Source organism: Anomaloglossus baeobatrachus, chromosome 11, assembly GCF_048569485.1.
Source record: "Anomaloglossus baeobatrachus isolate aAnoBae1 chromosome 11, aAnoBae1.hap1, whole genome shotgun sequence".
Taxonomy (NCBI): domain Eukaryota; kingdom Metazoa; phylum Chordata; class Amphibia; order Anura; family Aromobatidae; genus Anomaloglossus; species Anomaloglossus baeobatrachus.
In genome coordinates, this window is record NC_134363.1 from 142,258,837 (window position 1) to 142,282,953 (window position 24,117).

The 24,117-nt window shown below is 49.5% G+C and overlaps 1 protein-coding gene across 1 annotated transcript in view; it reads left to right on the top strand.

The window, feature by feature from the left end:
- Positions 1 to 2,811: 2,811 nt before the first annotated feature.
- PDPN (podoplanin) overlaps positions 2,812 to 24,117 on the top strand; it is a 52,774-nt gene continuing 31,468 nt past the window's right edge. Inside the window, exon 1 of the mRNA XM_075329182.1 lies at positions 2,812 to 2,898. Coding sequence (XP_075185297.1) covers positions 2,832 to 2,898 — 67 coding nt within the window. The 5' untranslated portion in view covers positions 2,812 to 2,831. The remainder of the gene's footprint in view (positions 2,899 to 24,117) is intronic.

Sequence of the window (24,117 nt, forward strand, 5' to 3'; positions counted from 1 at the left end):
CACAGGAACATTTGTTTTAAACACATCCAATTGTGGAAATTATTATTATTCCAGGATCTATTGTTCTTGAACTTTGTTCATGGGGAAAACCCCTTTAAGATATTACACATCATGAGAAAAATAGATTTAGAAACTTATGATGTTCAGTGCTATTTTAACAATGAAAATGGTATAAATAGTAATAAAATACGAATAGTAAATAAACATTTAAATTTAGATAGACATAAATATTAGATAGTAAAATTGGTATGACAATTTTTCAATACACTCTGCATACATTATTAATTATTTCTCGGACTGGATGAGGCAGGTGAACTTACTTTATTAATCCATGTAAGAATGGCTGTACCTTTTGTGAAAGTTTCCCTGTCTAATAATTACATGAGCATTTTATTGAGCTTTAGATGGACACATAAGCACAATCTCATTTAATTTTGTACCTTATATAGCCATTCTCACATGAATTTTCAAAGTAAGTACACCAGCCTTCTCAGGTCTGAGAGATCTATGTAATCAATAATGTACCTTTTATTGTGAAATCTGGTGACAGACCTACTTTAAAGTGGAAAAAGTCAATTTTTTTTATTATTTCCAGTATTTAAGGCTAAATTCACAGGGTCAATCTTAAACCAGACAATAGGATAAAAAATTGCACACAAGTCACAATGTATATGGGAATGATGAAAAGCAAAACTGCTATGGGAATACTAGACTCAAAAATACAATGGACTATCTGAAAAAAGTGAAAAAACATGAAAAATGGAATATGCATAACTGCTATGAATAATAGGAATATAACAGATGTTTAGCCATTGTATTGATCAATGCAAAAGAGCCCCAAACCAACGCCAAGGTAATCTCTATTTTTGGGGTCCCTAACCTATATATAACCTCACCTGCAGTTAAAAAACTTGCTCTGTATGGGAAACAAAGGACCAAGCTATATATGTGAAATAAGACACATGGCTATGGGTGGGGCCGGGTTCTCAGACAGAAATTGCATACTAATTAAAGAATATACGTCTGGAACACCAATGGTGTGAACATGGTGCAAGACTCAAAAAACATAACTATACAATAGGTTACATATAGGCTAGGGACCCTAAAAATAGAGATTACCTTGGCGTTGGTTTGGGGTCTTTTGCATTGATCAATACAATGGCTAAACATATCTCATTCCTATTATTCATAGCAGTTATGCACATACCATTTTTCATGTTTTTTTCACTTTTTCAGATAGTCCATTGTATTTTTCAGTCTAGTATTCCCATAGCAGTTTTGCTTTTCATCATTCCCATATACATTGTGACTGGTGTTCAACTCTTTATCCTATTATATAGTTATGTTTTTGAGTCTTGCACCCTGTTCACAACATGGTGTTCCAGACGTACATTCTTTAATTAGTATTATTATTATAATTATTATTTATTATTATAGCACCATTTATTCCATGGCGCTTTACAAGTGAAAGAGGGTATACGTACAACAATCATTAACAGTACAAAACAGACTGGTACAGGAGGAGAGAGGACCCTGCCCGCGAGGGCTCACAGTCTACAGGAGGAGAGAGAACCCTGCCCGCGAGGGCTCACAGTCTACAGGGAATGGGTGATGGTACAATAGGTGAGGACAGAGCTGGTTGCGCAGTGGTGTACTGGACTGAGGGCTATTGTAGGTTGTAGGCTTGTTGGAAGAGGTGGGTCTTGAGGTTCCTCTTGAAGCTTTCCACGGTAGGAGAGAGTCTGATATGCTGAGGTAGAGCATTCCAGAGTATGGGGGATGCATGGGAGAAATCTTGTACGCGATTGTAGGAAGAAGAGATAAGAAAGAAGCAGAGAAGGAGATCTTGTGAGGATCTGAGGTTGCGTGCAGGTAGGTACCGAGAGACTAGGTCACAAATGTAGGGAGGAGACAGGTTGTGCATGGCTTTGTATGTCATGGTTAATGTTTTGAACTGGTAGTATGCATTTTCTGTCTGAGAACCCCGCCCCACCCATAGCCATGTGTCTTATTTCACATATATAGCTTGGTCCTTTGCTTCCCATACAGAGCAAGCTTTTTAACTGCAGGTGAGGTTACACATAGATTAGGGACCCCAAAAATAGAGATAACCTTGGCGTTTGGTTTTGGGGTTCCTTTGCATTGATCAATACAATGGCTAAACATCTCTCATTCCTATTATTCATAGCAGTTATGTATATTTCATTTTCATGTTTTCACTTTTTTCAGATAGTCCATTCTATTTTTCAGTCTAGTATTCCCATAGCAGTTTTGTTTTTCATCATTCCCCTATACATTGTGACTGGTGTGCAATTCTTTATCCTTTTGTATAGTTATGTTTTTGAGTCTTGCACCTTGTTCACACCATTGGTGTTCCAGACATACATTCTTTAGTTCATCTTAAACCAGAGACATGATGTCTTGCAGTGACTCTCAGCCGGGAAAAGGGGGGTGGGGGGGAGGTGGCAAAAAATAAATGAGTTTTTAGGACTTGGATTTTAGATAAACTCCATATCGATAAAAATAAATTCACATGGAGAATTCCTGCAAACAAGGGATTTTTAGGGCTCCGCTAGGACAATGAGCATGGCAGCTGTATCCCTGGATCTGCTATCCCAGTGTGACATCATTTTTAATGCTGACCATACTGGGATTGCTGGGAGGATCAGATACTCTAAGACCACCTCAGACAGCCCCCACCACGAAACTCCCCATTACCGGCCATTCCCCCAGCCCTTCCAGCCTATAATGTGGTTGTACCAGTAGGCGCCCAAATCACATTTCTTCAGCCTGTGCCTCCCTGCAGAACACAGTGCCTTCCACTACTGAAAATGCTGAAGACACAGGGCCTGCTTTGTCTCCTAATTGGCCTTGCCCTGAGAGCAGCATTCGCAGAAGGTAAGAAAGTTGTAGAGTAACTGTACAGATGTGCACATGGAATAAGGCGTCTAGTGCTGAGAGTAAGGAAAAAGTTTTAAGAACTTTGGTAAGTGATGAAGAATTGTACAAACAGCTAATTCCTGACTATCGTTCTCCAAGTAGGAGTCAGATCCTTAGAGATTTTAGTCCAGACTATCGACGGCTTTGTGCTGGTTATTTACAATGGGAATATCAGATTGCTAAACTACAACTCCCAGCATCACAACTGAAGACCCATAGGCTGCAGATCACTGGTGTATAGCGCCCCATGTATAGACTGTGCACTGCGTCTACTTGAATAGTTGATAGAAGAAGTAGTAAATGTATAACGGAATCGTTATGTTTGTAATCTATTTGGTTTTTATGCTGTTATCAATACGAAATCGATTATTCTTATTAGCTATCTATCTACTATCTATCTATCTATCTATCTACCATCTATCCATCTATCCCTCCATCTATCTACCATCTATCTATCTATCTATCTATCTATCCCTCCATCTATCTACCATCTATCTATCTATCTATCCATCTATCCCTCCATCTATCTACCATCTATCTATCTATCTATCTATCTATCTATCTAACTATCCCTCTATCTATCTATCTATCTATCTATCTATCCCTCTATCTATCTATCTATCTATCTATCCCTCCATCTATCTACCATCTATCTATCTATCTATCTACCATCTATCTATCTATCTATCTATCTACCATCTATCTATCTATCTATCTATCTATCGCTCTATCTATCTATCTATCCCTCTATCAACTAGTGATGAGTGGGCACTACCATGCTCGGGTGCTCAGTACTCGTAACTAGTGATGAGCGAGCACTACCATGCTCGGGTGCTCAGTACTCGTAACTAGTGATGAGTGGGCACTACCATGCTCGGGTGCTCAGTACTCGTAACTAGTGATGAGCAGGCACTACCATGCTCGGGTGCTCAGTACTCGTAACTAGTGATAAGCGAGCACTACCATGCTCGGGTGCTCAGTACTCGTAACTAGTGATGAGCGAGCACTACCATGCTCGGGTGCTCAGTACTCGTAACTAGTGATGAGCGGGCACTACCATGCTCAGTACTCGTAACTAGTGATGAGCGGGCACTGCCATGCTCGGGTGCTCAGTACTCGTAACTAGTGATGAGCGGGCACTACCATGCTCGGGTGCTCAGTACTCATAACTAGTGATGACGAACACTACCATGCTCAGGTGCTCTGTACTCGTAACTAGTAATGAGCGGGCACTACCATGCTCAGGTGCTCTTTACTCATAACTAGTGATGAGCGAGCACTACCATGCTCGGGTACTCGTAACTAGTGATGAGCAGGCACTACCATACTCGGATACTCGGTGCTCATATCGGGTAGTTGGTGCTCATATGGGCGCAACTTGAGTACTCAAGTATATTAGACGTTGATGGGGAATTTGAGCATTTTTCCCAGGAACTGTCAGTAAAAATGCTTGTGTGACGCCCTGGCCTATCAGGTCGTCACAGGGTATTGTGTAATCTGCCCTTCAGCACGGTGTCCACCCTCCTTGGTTACGGATCCTAATCCTTTGGTGTTGCTAACAGCTGAGCCAATCCAAATCCTAGAGACACTTTACACTGTACCCACCCGACACACCATTGGGGGGCCTGAAGGGAATAGGGCCGCCCAGATGGGGGGGTTGGTGGGGGAGAGTGGAAAAGTGAGAGTGGAGCAAAGGAGAGTGAAAGGAGAGGAGGTGGAGTAGTGACCCTCGTGAGGAGAGGTCAAGGAGCAGGGCTCTGGTATTCCCAGGTGGCAGACGTTGGTCTGGGCCTGGTAGGAGCTGGAACCCCGGTCGCAGGGGATTGTGCCAAGGGGCACGGACTGCCGAGGAGGGCGGCCGGCGGCCTTGAGCTATCACCGGGCAGGGGCCAGGGCATGGCGGGGTATGTGGACCCTAGGCCGGGAAGTAGCTTCACGCGTCATGGTAATTTACCCGACGGGGGTGAAGACTTCAAGTGTCATCCCCAACCCGCTCCAAAATCGGGGTGTTAGTGCACCGATGGGATAGGACTTTCCCAATACAGTCCAAAGAAATCCTACGCGTGAACCCTGAGTACAAGCTCACTCAGTTAGCCATACGGGTGAGCGGGACTTAAAAAGTTTCAGACTTGAGGGTCCAAAGAGAAACACAGGTGCCAAGGAAAGGGCCACAGACTAACCGCAACACCAAGGGCACGGACCCAAGCGTGCTCCCTCCCTGCTGCAGTGTTGCTCAGAACTCTGGTTTACAAGCTGTTGGTGTGGTTATTTATGGACTGAGTGAGTACACTGAAAACCCTTCTCCTATCCCCAATGGCACCCCAAACGCCAACAATCCCAACGGGCCCCGGGACACCAAACCCCCTACCCACGGAGGGGTTAAACATCCTGCTGCTTCAACACCGTCACCGGGCTCCCCAACAGCAGCGGTGGTCTCTCACCTTACCACGCACCGTGGGTGGCGTCACAAACTTTTAATCCCTTGTATATATCCCTCCTTTTCTTTTGACATTCGAGTGTCCGCGCGAACACCACGAGTCCGGAGACCCCTCGAGCCACCGTGGCTCCAGATCCGAGCGGCTCGGCCGCTGGCACGGGGGCGGTACACTTGTGTTCCCCACTGACTTCCATTATACTCAGGTACTGTAGTCGCGCCCAGCCACGCATCAACTGTTCTTAAAGGGAACCTGTCACCAGATTTGTCCCTTATAATCTGAGCTCTTATATACCTCATTTTAGAATACTGTATATAAGAGCCCAGGTTGATCTGCAGAACGTAAAAAAACAGTTTTTATTATACTCACATGCAGGGTGGTCCGGTCTGATGGGTGTCACTGGTCTTGGTCCGGCGCCTCCTATCTTCTTGTGATTGTCATCCTCCTTCCCAGCTCCGTGTGGATGACGCATACTACGTTAGCCACACAGAGGCCTCCATTTTTCTCCTGCGTATGTGTACTTATTTCTGCCATGCTGAGGGTAGATCAAAGTATTGTAGTGCGCATGCGCGGACGGTCTTTGACCTTTTCTCATGCCTACACATTACAGTAGTGTGGTCTGTCCTCAGCAGACCAGAGAAATGTGAATGCGTATGAGCACTATGGAGGCCTCTGTATGAAAGACGCAGGACGCATCATCCACACGGCGCTGGAAAGGAGGACGGCGATGGAAGGAAGAGATGAAGCACTGGACCAAGACCAATGATGCCCATCTGACCCAACCGCACAACAGGTGAGTATAATAAAAGATGTTTTTTACATTATACATAGCATCCTGGGCTCTTACATACAGTATTCTAGAATGTTGTATATAACATCTCACTGGTGGTGGCCGCAACTGATAGGGGACAAAACTGGTGACAGGTTCCCTTTAACGAGTACAGAGCACCTGAGCATTGTAGTGTTTGTCCATCACTAGTAATAATATCTATCTATCTATCCCTCTATCTATCCCTCTATCTATCTATCTATCTATCTATCTATCTATCTATCCCTCTATCTATCTATCCCTTTATCTATCCCTATATCTATCTATCTATCTATCCCTCTATCTATCTATTCATCCCTCTATCTATCTATCTATCTATCTATCTATCTATCTATCTATCTATCTATCTATCTATCTATCTATCTATCTATCCCTCTATCTATCTATCTATCCCTCTATCTATCTATCTATCCCTCTATCTATCTATCTATCTATCTATCCCTCTATCTATCTATCTATCTATCTATCTATCTATCTATCTATCTATCTATCCCTCTATCTATCTATCTATCTATCTATCCCTCTATCTATCTATCTATCTATCTATCTATCTATCTATCTATCCCTCTATCTATCCCTCTATCTATCTATCCCTCTATCTATCTATCTATCTATCCCTCTATCTATCTTTCTATCTATCCCTCTATCTATCTATCCCTCTATCTATCCCTCTATCTATCCCTCTATCTATCCCTCTATCTATCTATCCCTCTATCTATCTTTCTATCTATCCCTCTATCTATCCCTCTATCTATTTATCTATCTATCTATCTATCTATCTATCCCTCTATCTATCTATCTATCCCTCTATCTATCCCTCTATCTATATATCCCTCTATCTATCTATCTATCTATCTATCCCTCTATCTATCTATCTATCTATCTATCTATCTATCTATCTATCAATCTATCTATCTATCTATCTATCTATCTATCTATCTATCTATCCCTCTATCCCTCTATCTATCTATCTATCTATCCCTCTATCTATCTATCTATCTATCTATCTATCTATCTATCTATCTCTCTCTCTCTCTCTCTTCCAGAAAAATGCTTGAGTCCCCCACTGACTTCCATTATACTTGATACACGAGTCGCGCCCATCCAAACGTCTGATTGCTATTTATGAGCAGAGCAACCGAGCATGGTAGTGCTCCTCATCACTAGTTATGAGTACTGAGTCTCCGAGCATGGTAGTGTTCGCCCATCACTAGTTATGAGCACCAAGCGTCCGAGCATGGTAGTGCTCACTCATCAGTAGTTATGAGTACCGAACACCGAAGCATGGTAGTGCTCACTCATCACTAATTATTCTGGAACTCCTATCCCATGTGGTTTGGAATGTGGTAGATGGTAGTAATAATTGGCACCAAAAGGGGGCATCATTTTACTGTATGTACACCCATGCCTGATACAGTGTCTTAAACAGGTTCTCCGCTCAGTTTTGGTTTTTTTAAATTGACAGTAGCATGCCATGGTGGTAAAATGATAAAAGAAGATGTGTTCAATCCTAAACTCTGCATCCTGCTCTGATGCTCTCCCCCAGACCGGAAGCAATGACATCACCGACCACCAGTTACTTCACCACTGCAATCCTTTTCATGGTTTCGGGATTTGGAAAGTGGAAACTTGGTCTTATACCTATGGTGTAACAATGTTCATATACAGTATATGTGACGGGGGGAGGCATAACCAAAATGAAGTGGTGGACATAGTGGAGAGGGGAGCCCATCACAAAGACTAAAATTGGCACACCATTGTGGTTTTCCCATCCAGGAAACAAGTAGCATGTGTTAGTTACGCGTTCCATACCTTTTTTGTTAATTCCTGGTCAACTTTTTCTTTGTAGAGGGTAATCCTTGCTTATGTTTTTGTCGCGGGCGGGGAGGAGGGTGTCGGCACACTACGCTCACCCCTTCTGCTCGGGTCCGGCAGCTGCTCAGTGGTGGCTCGAGCTGTGGGCCGGATCCCGGGGTTCCTCGAGCGACACTCCTCGCCCGTGAGTGAAAGGGGATTGTTGTTGGGTGTGGGGGATTGTTATAGTTCGTGACGCCACCCACGGTTGTGGTGATTGCACCACCGCTGCTCTGAGTGGGGATCCCGGGGATGGTGAAGGGGAGCAGCCAGGTGTTGTGTTGCCCCTCCGTGGGTAGGGGTTGGTGATCCCGGGGCCCGGTGATGGCTTGGGAGGTGCAGGGCCTGGTGGGCGCAGGGACGCGGGGACAGCGCTGTGCCTTGCGGCACTGTGGTACTCACTCAGCCTGAGACGTGGACACAGTTTGTACGGTAAACCAAACGGCTGGTAGGACGGTCCCGCAGACGGCTGCTTTGCTTTCCCGGTAGGTGACGGTGATGTCCCTTTTCCTTGCACCTGTATGTACGGTTGGTTGCGATGGGTCCCCACCGGTAACCCGCTCCCCGGCTTCAAGCTGGGCCGGAGGAGCACTACACTTTGCCCGCAGGCGCTGGCCCTCAGAGACTGGTGCCCTGGCGGTGGCGGTGTCTCTGTTGTACAGGTTGGGCTTTTGCCTTCAATCGGGACTTGGATGTTGGGGGAATCTACGTCCCCTTCACTGACGGATTCGGCAACTTTGGCGACTCCTAGCCTTGCCGGGGTCCGAGAGGCCCCTGCCCTGGTGCTGACTGTCTTTCGGAACACTGCTCCAGACCACCGGGCACACAGCCAACGGGGTCCTTCCAGGAACTTCCAAACGGTCCCCCTCCAGACAGTCACCGCCGTCGCTGACCTTGCTGTTCTGGCCCTACACAAAGCTGGACCTTCAGGCTTCTCTCTTTCTCTGACTGTTCTCTTGCCCTGCCCGGGCTAATCTGCCTGGTACTTCCTGCCTCCAGAGTTGTGATCTCCTTGGTGGGCGGAGCCAACCGCCTGGCCCACCCCCTGGTGTGAATCATCAGCCTCTGGAGGAAGGCAACAAGGATTTGTGGTTCAGCTTAGGTGTGCCTACCTGGGATGTGGGGTGTGGTGGTGTGTGACCTGTGTCCCCTGGCTTGCCCAGGGCGACACATTCCCCCTTAGCAAAACGCAGACCGTCCGCGGGCTGCCGTCCTACACCGGTTTTATTTTCTGTAAAAGGGGATAACAGGGTTAAACAACATAAGACATTTTTAATTAACTCTTCCCAAGACGGGAGGCACATTTCTTAAATGTTGCAACGGTTTACGGTTACGGTTTCCGCTCTCTCCCACCCAAGCAACCTGGCCCTGATGCTGCCCCTAAAACCCAGGCAGCACCCCTTGACCCACAGTCCAGCACACGGTACCCGAGCGGGATCTGTCCTTCCCTCCAGAGGGTAGCCACCGGTTCCTTTGGTGGCTGGGCCCCAGCCTGCTCTGCTGAGGGCCCTCCCTCCAACCTGCCTCTCCGGAGGCGGCCTGCGGAAACGGTAACGGTAACCAACATATTTACAAGCCACTAACGTCTGTGGTTGCCCTGCAAGTTCACGGGCTTGTCCATGGATAGTTCCCATGCATTTTTAAACGGTCCCCACGGGGACAACGATGCCGGCTCCGGCCGGTTCAATCACTAAGCAAATCAGGTGAAACTTCGGTTAATCATTTTTCTTATCATCACTTTAAACTTTCAAACAAACTTGTAAACATGCTGACTGGTGGTCCCAACGGGGACTGTGCAGCAGCACTCCGCTGCCTTTTGCGGCTCAACAGTCCATTCTCATTCGTGGGGCTCTAGTGCCACCTTCACATGGTGCACCGCTCTGGACCCCAATGGTAGCTCGCTGCAGGCGATCTTCTTCCATATTCATGCGGGCATGCACATCCGCTCTACACCCCTCTCGGGCATCGATCTCCCTGCGCAGCTGATGTTGCCGCCGCTCCCAGCCGGGAGTACTTTCTGTTTGCTCCGGTTCAGCGTGTGCGGGGGACGGACCCAGCCAGAGTCCCTCCGTGTCGGCTACGACCGGCACCTTCAGTAATGAGGGACCCCGCTGTGACATGGCCTCCTCTGCCTCCTGGCAGCTGCATCCCCGCTGTGCCTCCGGTGCATCTTTGCTGACGGGCTCAGCCTTTGGCTTCTTCCATAGAAGCGGTTCAGGGTGGTCATGAGCTTCTGCTGCAGGTCGGTCCGCCGGGGCGGATTGGCTTGGTACCGCTACCGGTGGTGGTGGTAGCGGGCCTAGTGGCGGGGCAGCAGCAGCTAACGCGGGTAGCGGGAGAGGCAGCAGGGTGAACGGGTGTAGGCCGGGCCCCTCAGCCGCAGCGGCCGATCCCTCGGGAATACAGGGACGTGGGTCTCTTACCCGTTCCTCCAAATCTTCCTCCACCTCGCATCTCCACATAGCAGCCACCACTTCCACCATGTCGGCCTCCCACTCCTCCAGGAGGAGCTGCATGCGGACCTGCAGACGGCTGCTTAGCTGGGCGGTCCGGACTTCCACCCACGCCGCCATGCCGGGCGCGGGGACCACGGTGTTGTTGGTCGGACTCAGCATCTTTAGCAGCGGCCTCTTCCAGGAACCAATAAATGGCCGCAGGGTCCTGGCGTCCCTGCTTCCACAGCCGCGCTCACATGCGGCCAGCCGCCATTGCGTCCCCCTTAGCTCTTTCCGGCCCCTCCTCTCTCGGGGCGGGGTTTTGGCCTTCGCGCCTCTACTGCTCGAGAAGACGCTCGAGCGGGAACTTTTCGCGCCAAAGATGGCGGCTTCTGAAATTTTTCTGCCGGATACCTCCGGCGGTAACAAGGCGCACCTCTACCAGACGGCAGAGCGGTAAGATCCTGTTCGTGACGCCAAGTTGTCGCGGGCGGGGAGGAGGGTGTCGGCACACTACGCTCACCCCTTCTGCTCGGGTCCGGCAGCTGCTCAGTGGTGGCTCGAGCTGTGGGCCGGATCCCGGGGTTCCTCGAGCGACACTCCTCGCCCGTGAGTGAAAGGGGATTGTTGTTGGGTGTGGGGGATTGTTATAGTTCGTGACGCCACCCACGGTTGTGGTGATTGCACCACCGCTGCTCTGAGTGGGGATCCCGGGGATGGTGAAGGGGAGCAGCCAGGTGTTGTGTTGCCCCTCCGTGGGTAGGGGTTGGTGATCCCGGGGCCCGGTGATGGCTTGGGAGGTGCAGGGCCTGGTGGGCGCAGGGACGCGGGGACAGCGCTGTGCCTTGCGGCACTGTGGTACTCACTCAGCCTGAGACGTGGACACAGTTTGTACGGTAAACCAAACGGCTGGTAGGACGGTCCCGCAGACGGCTGCTTTGCTTTCCCGGTAGGTGACGGTGATGTCCCTTTTCCTTGCACCTGTATGTACGGTTGGTTGCGATGGGTCCCCACCGGTAACCCGCTCCCCGGCTTCAAGCTGGGCCGGAGGAGCACTACACTTTGCCCGCAGGCGCTGGCCCTCAGAGACTGGTGCCCTGGCGGTGGCGGTGTCTCTGTTGTACAGGTTGGGCTTTTGCCTTCAATCGGGACTTGGATGTTGGGGGAATCTACGTCCCCTTCACTGACGGATTCGGCAACTTTGGCGACTCCTAGCCTTGCCGGGGTCCGAGAGGCCCCTGCCCTGGTGCTGACTGTCTTTCGGAACACTGCTCCAGACCACCGGGCACACAGCCAACGGGGTCCTTCCAGGAACTTCCAAACGGTCCCCCTCCAGACAGTCACCGCCGTCGCTGACCTTGCTGTTCTGGCCCTACACAAAGCTGGACCTTCAGGCTTCTCTCTTTCTCTGACTGTTCTCTTGCCCTGCCCGGGCTAATCTGCCTGGTACTTCCTGCCTCCAGAGTTGTGATCTCCTTGGTGGGCGGAGCCAACCGCCTGGCCCACCCCCTGGTGTGAATCATCAGCCTCTGGAGGAAGGCAACAAGGATTTGTGGTTCAGCTTAGGTGTGCCTACCTGGGATGTGGGGTGTGGTGGTGTGTGACCTGTGTCCCCTGGCTTGCCCAGGGCGACACATTCCCCCTTAGCAAAACGCAGACCGTCCGCGGGCTGCCGTCCTACACCGGTTTTATTTTCTGTAAAAGGGGATAACAGGGTTAAACAACATAAGACATTTTTAATTAACTCTTCCCAAGACGGGAGGCACATTTCTTAAATGTTGCAACGGTTTACGGTTACGGTTTCCGCTCTCTCCCACCCAAGCAACCTGGCCCTGATGCTGCCCCTAAAACCCAGGCAGCACCCCTTGACCCACAGTCCAGCACACGGTACCCGAGCGGGATCTGTCCTTCCCTCCAGAGGGTAGCCACCGGTTCCTTTGGTGGCTGGGCCCCAGCCTGCTCTGCTGAGGGCCCTCCCTCCAACCTGCCTCTCCGGAGGCGGCCTGCGGAAACGGTAACGGTAACCAACATATTTACAAGCCACTAACGTCTGTGGTTGCCCTGCAAGTTCACGGGCTTGTCCATGGATAGTTCCCATGCATTTTTAAACGGTCCCCACGGGGACAACGATGCCGGCTCCGGCCGGTTCAATCACTAAGCAAATCAGGTGAAACTTCGGTTAATCATTTTTCTTATCATCACTTTAAACTTTCAAACAAACTTGTAAACATGCTGACTGGTGGTCCCAACGGGGACTGTGCAGCAGCACTCCGCTGCCTTTTGCGGCTCAACAGTCCATTCTCATTCGTGGGGCTCTAGTGCCACCTTCACATGGTGCACCGCTCTGGACCCCAATGGTAGCTCGCTGCAGGCGATCTTCTTCCATATTCATGCGGGCATGCACATCCGCTCTACACCCCTCTCGGGCATCGATCTCCCTGCGCAGCTGATGTTGCCGCCGCTCCCAGCCGGGAGTACTTTCTGTTTGCTCCGGTTCAGCGTGTGCGGGGGACGGACCCAGCCAGAGTCCCTCCGTGTCGGCTACGACCGGCACCTTCAGTAATGAGGGACCCCGCTGTGACATGGCCTCCTCTGCCTCCTGGCAGCTGCATCCCCGCTGTGCCTCCGGTGCATCTTTGCTGACGGGCTCAGCCTTTGGCTTCTTCCATAGAAGCGGTTCAGGGTGGTCATGAGCTTCTGCTGCAGGTCGGTCCGCCGGGGCGGATTGGCAGGGTACCGCTACCGGTGGTGGTGGTAGCGGGCCTAGTGGCGGGGCAGCAGCAGCTAACGCGGGTAGCGGGAGAGGCAGCAGGGTGAACGGGTGTAGGCCGGGCCCCTCAGCCGCAGCGGCCGATCCCTCGGGAATACAGGGACGTGGGTCTCTTACCCGTTCCTCCAAATCTTCCTCCACCTCGCATCTCCACATAGCAGCCACCACTTCCACCATGTCGGCCTCCCACTCCTCCAGGAGGAGCTGCATGCGGACCTGCAGACGGCTGCTTAGCTGGGCGGTCCGGACTTCCACCCACGCCGCCATGCCGGGCGCGGGGACCACGGTGTTGTTGGTCGGACTCAGCATCTTTAGCAGCGGCCTCTTCCAGGAACCAATAAATGGCCGCAGGGTCCTGGCGTCCCTGCTTCCACAGCCGCGCTCACATGCGGCCAGCCGCCATTGCGTCCCCCTTAGCTCTTTCCGGCCCCTCCTCTCTCGGGGCGGGGTTTTGGCCTTCGCGCCTCTACTGCTCGAGAAGACGCTCGAGCGGGAACTTTTCGCGCCAAAGATGGCGGCTTCTGAAATTTTTCTGCCGGATACCTCCGGCGGTAACAAGGCGCACCTCTACCAGACGGCAGAGCGGTAAGATCCTGTTCGTGACGCCAAGTTGTCGCGGGCGGGGAGGAGGGTGTCGGCACACTACGCTCACCCCCTTCTGCTCGGGTCCGGCAGCTGCTCAGTGGTGGCTCGAGCTGTGGGCCGGATCCCGGGGTTCCTCGAGCGACACTCCTCGCCCGTGAGTGAAAGGGGATTGTTGTTGGGTGTGGGGGATTGTTATAGTTCGTGACGCCACCCACGGTTGTGGTGATTGCACCACCGCTGCTCTGAGTGGGGATCCCGGGGATGGTGAAGGGGAGCAGCCAGGTGTTGTGTTGCCCCTCCGTGGGTAGGGGTTGGTGATCCCGGGGCCCGGTGATGGCTTGGGAGGTGCAGGGCCTGGTGGGGCGCAGGGAAGCGGGGGCAGCGCTGTGCCTTGCGGCACTGTGGTACTCACTCAGCCTGAGACGTGGACACAGTTTGTACGGTAAACCAAACGGCTGGTAGGACGGTCCCGCAGACGGCTGCTTTGCTTTCCCGGTAGGTGACGGTGATGTCCCTTTTCCTTGCACCTGTATGTACGGTTGGTTGCGATGGGTCCCCACCGGTAACCCGCTCCCCGGCTTCAAGCTGGGCCGGAGGAGCACTACACTTTGCCCGCAGGCGCTGGCCCTCAGAGACTGGTGCCCTGGCGGTGGCGGTGTCTCTGTTGTACAGGTTGGGCTTTTGCCTTCAATCGGGACTTGGTTGTTGGGGGAATCTACGTCCCCTTCACTGACGGATTCGGCAACTTTGGCGACTCCTAGCCTTGCCGGGGTCCGAGAGGCCCCTGCCCTGGTGCTGACTGTCTTTCGGAACACTGCTCCAGACCACCGGGCACACAGCCAACGGGGTCCTTCCAGGAACTTCCAAACGGTCCCCCTCCGGACAGTCACCGCCGTCGCTGACCTTGCTGTTCTGGCCCTACACAAAGCTGGACCTTCAGGCTTCTCTCTTTCTCTGACTGTTCTCTTGCCCTGCCCGGGCTAATCTGCCTGGTACTTCCTGCCTCCAGAGTTGTGATCTCCTTGGTGGGCGGAGCCAACCGCCTGGCCCACCCCCTGGTGTGAATCATCAGCCTCTGGAGGAAGGCAACAAGGATTTGTGGTTCAGCTTAGGTGTGCCTACCTGGGATGTGGGGTGTGGTGGTGTGTGACCTGTGTCCCCTGGCTTGCCCAGGGCGACACATTTTCACCACCTAATAGCAAAAGGGATGGTTAAAACCTTTTTTCCAACGCTCGTTAGCTCTGGGCTGACTGTATATGAGCACCCTTATAGCCATGAAATGTGTCACCTATGTACCTATGTTCGTCCCGAAAATAGGACAGGGTCATATATTTATTTTGCTTTGAAAGATGGGTTAGGGCTTATTTTCAGGGAATGTGTTATATAGTTAGCAAGTGAATGGGCTCTCACATACAAATTTGTGTTGCTGTCAGGGTTCCTCTGCGTTCTACAGTGGTTGACTTCCCCTGGTGATTGGAAGCAGTATCACCCGTGCTGAGGGATACTGGTATCCGATCTCTTTATGAGAGCTGCAGGACAGCTGGAACGGCGGGGAACCTGACAGTAACACAGATCTCTGTGGGAGAGCCCATGCACTATCAGCACTTGAGTGCAATTTTTTTCCTTTTTTGGGGGGGCTGCTTTGTTTTAGGAGTGACTGCTTTCTTCTCGGAGAGTCTGCTTTGTTTTAGAAGTTTCTGCTTTCTTTTGGGGGTCTGCTTTCTTTTGGGGTGTCTGCTTTGTTTTAGGAGTATCTGCTTTCTGTTGGGGGTGTCTACTTTCTTTTGGGGTGTCTGCTTTGTTTTTAGGAGTGTCTGCTTTCTGTTGGGGGTGTCTGCTTTCTTTTGGGGTGTCTACTTTGTTTTAGGAGTGTCTCCTTTCTTTTTGGGGAGTCTTCTTTCTTTGATGAAGAGTCCTAGTGTATTCTTTAACTTTTTTAGCTGCTTGAACACTTCCATATGGAGCTAGGCCTTAAGGACCCGTTACACGCAACGATGTAGCTAACGATATATCACCCGGGGTCACGGATTCCGTGACGCACATCCGGCATCCTTAGCGACGTCATTGCGTGTGACACCATCGAGCGACCGTTAATGATGGAAAATACTCACCAAATCGTCCATCGTTGACACGTCGTTCATTTTCAAAAAATCGTTGATTGTTGAGGACGCAGGTTGTTTGTCGTTCCCGAGGCAGCACACATCGCTACGTGTGACACCTCGGGAACGACGAACTACAGCTTACCTGCGTCCGCCGGCAATGAGGAAGGAAGGAGGTGGGCAGGATGTTACATCCGCTCATCTCCGCCCCTCTGCTTCTATTGGGCGGCCGCTTAGTGACGCCACTGTGACGCTGCACGCACCGCCCCCTTAGAAAGGAGGCGGTTTGCCGGCCACAGTGACGTCGCTAGGCAGGTAAGTCCGTGTGACGGCTCCTAACGATATTGTGTGCCACAGGCAGTGATTTTCCCGTGACACACAACCGACGGGGGCGGGTGCTTTCACCAGCGATATTGCAGCGTGTAAAGCCCCCTTTAGTCTTGGAGTAGGGCTTATATTTTAAGCATCCTCCAAAAAGCCCCAAAAATCCTACTATGGTTTATTTTCAGGGTAGGTCTAATTTTCGGGGAAACAGGGTGTTACATTATATAATTAGATAGAGATATTGATAAATATGAACACATGTGGATATATTTACAGCCATGAACCTTTTCTTTGAAACAGACCCTCTAGACCCTATTCACAGAAGGGCCGCCTTTCCTAAAAAGTGAAAATAGCCCTGACATAGAGATCCAAAGTGCACCGGGCAAATCCTCGGGGACATCGATAGTAAATACCTATCTGTGCTCGCTGGACAGAGACTTGAAGAGAAGGGGAAAGGCAGCTGAAAGAGTTATTATGCTGCAGAGCCGAACATTGAGCAAGGAATGCTGGGAATGATTGGATAAATAAGAGCGTTATACCGGCTCAATAATTCCCATTCACGTCTCTGTGTATATTATGTGCCCGGGTGATTTTTATAAGAGAAATTCGAAAGCGTGAAAAAAAAAAAGTGTCATTCAGTGCAAGGTATTGACCGGACACCTCATACGGCCGCTGGTAATTAATAGGGTCACTTTAAAATAACAAATATCATGGATAAAACAAATTTAGGGGATGTCTAATTCCTTAATAGGACATATGGATGTCCCCTTATAGAACCAAAAGGAACAAGATCCCCCCCAACCCTTCTGTGCTCCAGCTCCATGGTCAGCCATTCATTTGAATGGCCAGAATGTTATACTATGGCCCGTCAAGGAATTTTTTTGGAAAGCCTTAAAAGGGTATTCTCATGTCCAAGATTCTATTCCAATATGTAATAGATGTAATAATAATAATAAAATAATAATAATAATAATATTAGCAAATACCTTCAAATAGAAATGTAGTATAGTTCTCCTGATATAGCTATGCCACTTACTTCATGTGCAGGGCATTGCAGCTTAGGTATCCATGGTTAGGACCACAAGCAACTAACTATATGAGTGGACATAACCATGGATACCTAAACTGCAATGCCCTGCACATGAAGTAAGTGGCATAGCTATATCAGGAGAACTATACTACATTTATAATTGGAGGTATTTGCTAATTTTATTAGGACCTACAGTACTTTATAAATCAGGTTTTTTGTGATATATGTATTTATTTTTTAATCTGTAGCTTTTTTTTTAATCATATAGCAATGTTATATAAATTAGTAATCTTCACACAGGCCATTAAGAATTTTTTAGACTTGTACTTCCGGACTTTCAAGAAGAGTTTACAGCAGGCTCATTATCATCAGAGACAGTATTATAATGGCTGATAAATAACAACTCTATACACAGCTGTTAACACAGAATCACATCACAATAGGTGATGTCACAGCTTCCCTGCCCCCCCTCCTTTCACAATTACCTCTCCACATGCCCATTACATGCTTCAATACAAGAAATAGGGTTAGAGTCCTCTTAATGTACGTGTCGATTTTAAGAACCAGTAGGAAGTTAAAGTCTGAAAATAAAGCCAGTATGAAAATTGCAATATTTCTAATTTTTATTTCTGTAAAGCGGTGAGGGAAAGGGTAAAAGGGAACCTGTCAGTTCCGATATGTACCCAGAACCATGAGCAGTTCTGGGTGCATATTGCTAATCCCTGCCTGACCGTCCCTGTATACACTAGTATAGATAAAGAGATCTTTAGAAAAAGTATTTCTAAAGATCTTTTATCGTATGCTAATGAGCGAGGGGACTAGTCCCAAGGGTGTTAGTTCCCTTGGCTAGGGGCGTGCTAATATTCTAATGGGGCCGACTAGCAAGGGAAGCAACGCCCTTGGGACTAGTCCCTGACCTCATTAGCATACGATAAAAGATCTTTAGAAATACCTTTTCTAAAGATCCCTTTATCTATACTAGTGTATACAGGGACGGTTAGGCAGGGATTAGCAATATACAGCCAGAACTGCTCATGATTCTGGGTGTATATTGGACCTGAGAGGTTCCATTTAAGGGTACTTTCACACTTGCGTTTATTTCCTTCCGTTACAATCCGCCCTTTTGGAAAACAGCGGAATCCGTTAACGGATTCCGCTGTTTCCCATAGACTTGTATGGGTGACGGATTGTACCAAAAGGACCTGCGTTGCTTCCGCTGGGCGACGCTCCGTTGCTTCCGCCCAGCGGGAGGAACGCAGCATGTAACGTTATTTTGAGCAGCGGAATCCTCTGGATTTCACTGCGCATGCTCTTTTTTTTTTTTTTATTTTTTAAATCAAACTTTATTTTGGCTTGCGCTGGCCAAACGTTCAGCTGAGCGCCCGGCCGTCGGCAAGCGACCGGCCGTCAGCATGCCCAGCCGCCGGCAAGCGACAGCGCTCAGCTGAGCGACCGGCCACCAGCATGCCCGGCCGCCGGCAAGTCACAGCGCTCAGCTGAGCGCCCGCCGGCATGCCCGGGCGCCGGCAAGTGACAGCGCTCAGCTGATCACCCGGCGGCCGGCTACTGGGAGCGATCAGCTGATCGCCCGGCGGCCGGCTACTGGGAGCGATCAGCTGATCACCCGGCGGCCGGCTACTGGGAGCGATCAGCTGATCACCCGGCGGCCGGCTACTGGGAGCGATCAGCTGATCACCCGGCGGCCGGCTACTGGGAGCGATCAGCTGATCACCCGGCGGCCGGCTACTGGGAGCGATCAGCTGATCGTTCACAATAGTCTGCCGCTGGTAAAACTGTAAAAAAAAACAAAAAAAAAACAAAACGAATTGCGTTGTTTTGCAGCATCCGTTGCATCCGTTGTGCCACTATATGCAACACATCCGTTGCATCCGTTACACAACACAATGCAACGGATGCCGTTCAACGCAAGTGTGAAAGTACCCTAACACAACGCAGTGTGTGTTGCCTTGAAGGAAAAAAACAATACCAGGATACCTCAATGGTGATTTTATTGAACAAGGCGTTTCGGAGATTCAATGTCAAAATCATATCATTTTTATTTCTAATACATCTGGTGATATGTAAAAAAAAAAACATTGCCAAAATAAAAAAAATAATAATTTAACACAAAATTTTGATTTAAACAAATGGGTCACTTTTTGATGATAGTTTTCCTTTAATTTAAAAAGCTCTTGTGCTGCGCTCCACATTCCACGTATTCCGGAGTTGTTATTTGCTGAGCAGGCGAATGGGAACTAATTAACTTTTATTTTCTTTGTGGACCATTGTCAACATAATAAACCTAGCATAACAGATTGTATATTATAATGACCAGTCCACCCAAAAATACTAGAGGCTAGAGCCTGACCATCCAACAGAAAACACAACCTGTGGCAGTAATATCCTTCATTGAGAAACAGTGATCAAATAATGAAACAAACTGTAGGACCCAGATATATCGTCTTCTTGGTTCACGTTGTTCAGACTCAAATTACAAACCGAAGGGTTACAAAGTAAGAAGTTGACTATAAGAAGTCAATTTTTTAAGTTCGTCTATAGTTACATAGTTAGTTACATAGTTACTTAGGTTGAAAAAAGATCTAGGTCCATCTAGTTCAACCTTCCTCCACCAGTTCTACATTTAGTCACTAAGTCATTTATAACCAACAATGTTTTGTGTACTGAGGAAATCATCCAGCCCTTTTATTCTTTTATACTTTTCTACAATTTTAAGTGGTTCTCAGTATTAGCATGCAGTATGCTGCAGCAGAAACCTCCCCCCACTGTATTCAGTATCAGCTATGGAGTGTTAGGGGTACTTTGCACGCTGCGTCATCACTACTGCGATCTCGTCGGGGTCAAATCGAAAGGGACGGACATCTGGTGCCGGTAACGACGTTGCAACGTGTAAAGCCTAGAAGCACCGATAAACGATCGCAAAAGCGTCGAAAATCGGTGATCTGTGTAGTGTCAGACATTTTCATAATTTTGCTGCAGCGACAGGTACGATGTTGTTCCCCGTTCCTGCGGCAGCACACATCACTGTGTATGAAGCCGCAGGAGCGAGGAACATCTCCTTACCTGCGTCCCGGCTGCAATGAGGAAGGAAGGAGGTGGGCGGGATGTTTACGTCCCGCTCATCTCCGCCCCTCCGCTTCTATTGGCCACCTGCCGTGTGACGTCGTTATGACGTCGCACAACCCGCCCCCTTAGGAAGGAGGTGGGTCGCCGGCCAGAGCGACGTCGCAGGGCAGGTAAGTTCGTGTGAAGCTGCCATAGCGATAATGTTCGCTACGGTAGCTATCACAAGATATCGCATGTGCGACGGGGGCGGGGACTATCGCGCTCGGCATCGCTACCATCGGCTTGCGATGTCGCAGCGTGCAAAGTACCCCTAAGTTTCCTTTTACAGATTGTTGTCAATCACATAGCAATGCTGATCGACACTTGTCATCCTTTCATTCACATGTGGCAGTCATCTGTGTGGGCAAATGCTACATTGTTCATCCTCTACCGTTTGCATATTTGCATCACACTGGTGGACACCGACACAAGAGGCCCTTGTGCAAGAACAATGAATGGTCCATTTGCAGTCCGATATCTCATCATAATGCACAATTCCACCTCATTTGGAGGTAGAAATGGGCCCCCTGTCATGTTAAGCCCCTGTGCGGCCGCACAGGCTGCATCAAGGATATGTCCACCCCTGCTGCATCATATACCTTGGTTGTCCCAATGGGTTGTGCTATAGACTAATCAAGATTTTTAAAGAGTTTGTCCACTACTTGGACAACCCCTTCTCTATCCGTATATTTCCCCTTTTTAAAATAATATCACTTATTTTCACCTCCGGTGCTGTTCCAGCTGTATCGGCATTGTCTCTCACGGGATCGCATAATGTGTGATGATCCCTGTGGTCAGAGGCCAATTCACTCTCCCCATTTTCCATCCTTTGCTGCTGCTCTCTCACGTCCTCTGGGTATATGGATAAGTCCAAAGATTGGTGAAGCAGCCGCTGATTGACCGTAGGGATTGTGTGACGTCACACAGTTATGCAATCCCGGGAGAGACAGTGTTGAAACAGCTGGAACAGCACCCCGGTGAATATAGGTGTTATTATTTTAAAAAAGGGAAACATACGGACTGAGAAGGCGTTTTCCAAATACTGGACAAATCCTTTAAGTCAACATAAAAGATGTGACAAAAAATACGTGATTTATCATTTGTCAGCTGATCACTGCCATGTTTATGTGGTGTGACAATTGGGAACAAACTTTCCTACTAACATCCATTGAACTGAGCATCTGCCCATTTAAAAAGGAACTAGTCATGTCCCCAAATGTCTGGCCGCCTTAATGAAAGTGTGGAAACCTGGAGAAAATGAACTGTATTCCCCCCATGGCGGCGGGACCGGAGAAGCTAGAGACACCGCAGAGCAGACAGTAAGCAGCAGCTGTATGAATGCCCACCATTTTGGCAGACAGCTTGTGGTGCAGTGTGTCTGTGCAGGGAGAGCTGTCAATCACAGTGCGGAGGTGGTGTGCTGACAGCTGCCGTTCAGTGCTGTGAGGGTGACTGTAGCTGTCCTGCGCCTGTATGACAGAAAGTCGGTGGCTCCTGGGAGGAATAAAGTGCATTTTTCCCCAGCACAAGTGCTTTCAGTAAGGTGCCTGGCAGCATTGTAATGCTATTAACCTGTAGATGAATTATATATGCCGTATGTTTTGGATTATAAGACGTGTTGGACTATAAGACACGCCCCAAATTTAGAGGAGAAAAATAGGAAAAAAATATTTTTAATGTAAAAATGGGAGCCAGTCTATTGGTTCGTCATATAAGCTGAATGTAGCTAGGACGTTAGTTCCCTTGGCTAGTCGACCCCTTTAGCATGTAAGCACGTCCTTGTGGGCCACTGTGGGTATGATAACATGAATGAGTGCAGGAACTAATGCCCTTGCGACTAGTCCCTGCGCTCATTAGCATATAAGATACGATCTTTAGAAATACTTTTCCTAAAGATCTCTTTATCTATGCTACTAGATACAGGGACAGTTAGGCAGGGATTAGCAATGTGTACCCAGAACTGTTTGTGGTTCTCGGTGCATATTGGAACTGACAGGTTCACGTTAATAACATTACCCTTTTCTTATACATCAAAAAGACTTTTGGGCCCAGGTGCAATTGCTGTTGCACAGCACAGCTTCTAGCTTCCCAACTCCAGAAGAAAGTTCACAGAGCAGATTACATGGGATAACAACTCTTTACTCCTGGAACATGAGGTAATAGTGATGTGTCGGTCGCAAATGTGGCGCCCCTGAAGCTTCCGTCGCCACAGGAACATTGCACCCCAGCCAGAGGTGGGATGTCCCATCCTGGGTAAGGAAAGGAGTAAACGCCGGTCCACAGGCAAATTCACACTACACCCACTGTTAGGTACACACAGGGACCGGGGATAGTGGCAGCTACCCTCCCATGCTGCATGCTGGGAGGGGCTGTAAGACCCATCCCTTCTCCCATAGGGTGGGAGCTTAGCAACTGGGTGGGTGGGAGGAGCCAGCCGAGTGTAGAGTAGAAAGAGGAAGGTCAAGTGTAGTGAGGGAGTAGTGAGAGTCTGCGGGAGGCAGAGGAGAGAGCTGAGAGAAGTGCTCTAGTCAGTCAGGAGCAAGAAAGAGAAAGTGACGCTTCCTGGTGAAGACCCTGGGGCCCAGTAGGTCCAGGTGACACCAAGTAGAGAACAGAAGGGATTCCAGGGCCACAGATAGCTTTCAGGCTCGTGGCCTGTTCCACAGAAACATCGGTGGAGGGATCAAGCTGCATACAGGGGACGGTCCCTAAAAACTGGAGGAAGAGAAGTCATTTCCAAAAGTAAAAACCGAGGCCCAGGGAAGTTGCAAACTCCCCGGGCCACAGCCCACAGCAGAACCTCTGGAAAGGGGGTAAAATTACCGACAGGCAAGCCCCTGGCCCGGAGGCTGTAGTGGAGGCCGAGCCAGGTTCAGCCAACAAGGGTGAGGCTCAGAAGTCAGCTGAAGAAAGGAACACAGTAGAGGGGTGCACCGGCTTTTATTCCAGGATCTACCCGGGATCGGCGGAGGTCCCTGACAGTGGGTCCCAGCAGTCCAAAGGCACCTGCGCGCCACAACCAGGAATTGTGAGTAAAGATCTTGAAACTGCACCCCCTGGTGTCGCCTCCCTTACTACGCACCATAGACACTTACAAGTACCAACTGTCGCCCCGGGGCACCGCTCCACCTGTGGGGAGCAGGACCATCCAAGCTGCCATTCCATCAGCCCCGGAGGCCACATACAGCAGCGGCGGCTTAATAGCCGCAAACCACAGGTGGCGTCACGAATAATATAAACTTTAATCACCCCCATTGAAGCCATATTAATTGACCCCACCAGGGTCACGGAGTCGGGCCCCGCCACCACTGACGACCCCCCCGGACTAGTCCGGCCCGGCACCGGGTGTCCCATAGCCCTGGGGTGGGCGAGTCACAAACGATCCGACATAAAGATCCGGCTCCCTGCTGTGACTGACAGGATACCCAGTGAGAGCCACTAAAATCTCTAAACGGCTCTTTTCGCTGCTGAAACCCGCCCACTTGTGGCTGAACTCCGCCTACTCAACAATCTAATTGCTCACTTATAAGTGGGCGGGGTTTAGCCACGGATGGGCGGGGTTTTGGGTGCGTTACTATAATCTTAAATATGTGTTCACCTGGGGTGAACACATATTTAATAAGGAGCCAAGAACGATCTGAAACGATCTTTTTGGTGAGCGGAGTCATGGGTACCGGATCACCAAAAAGAGCC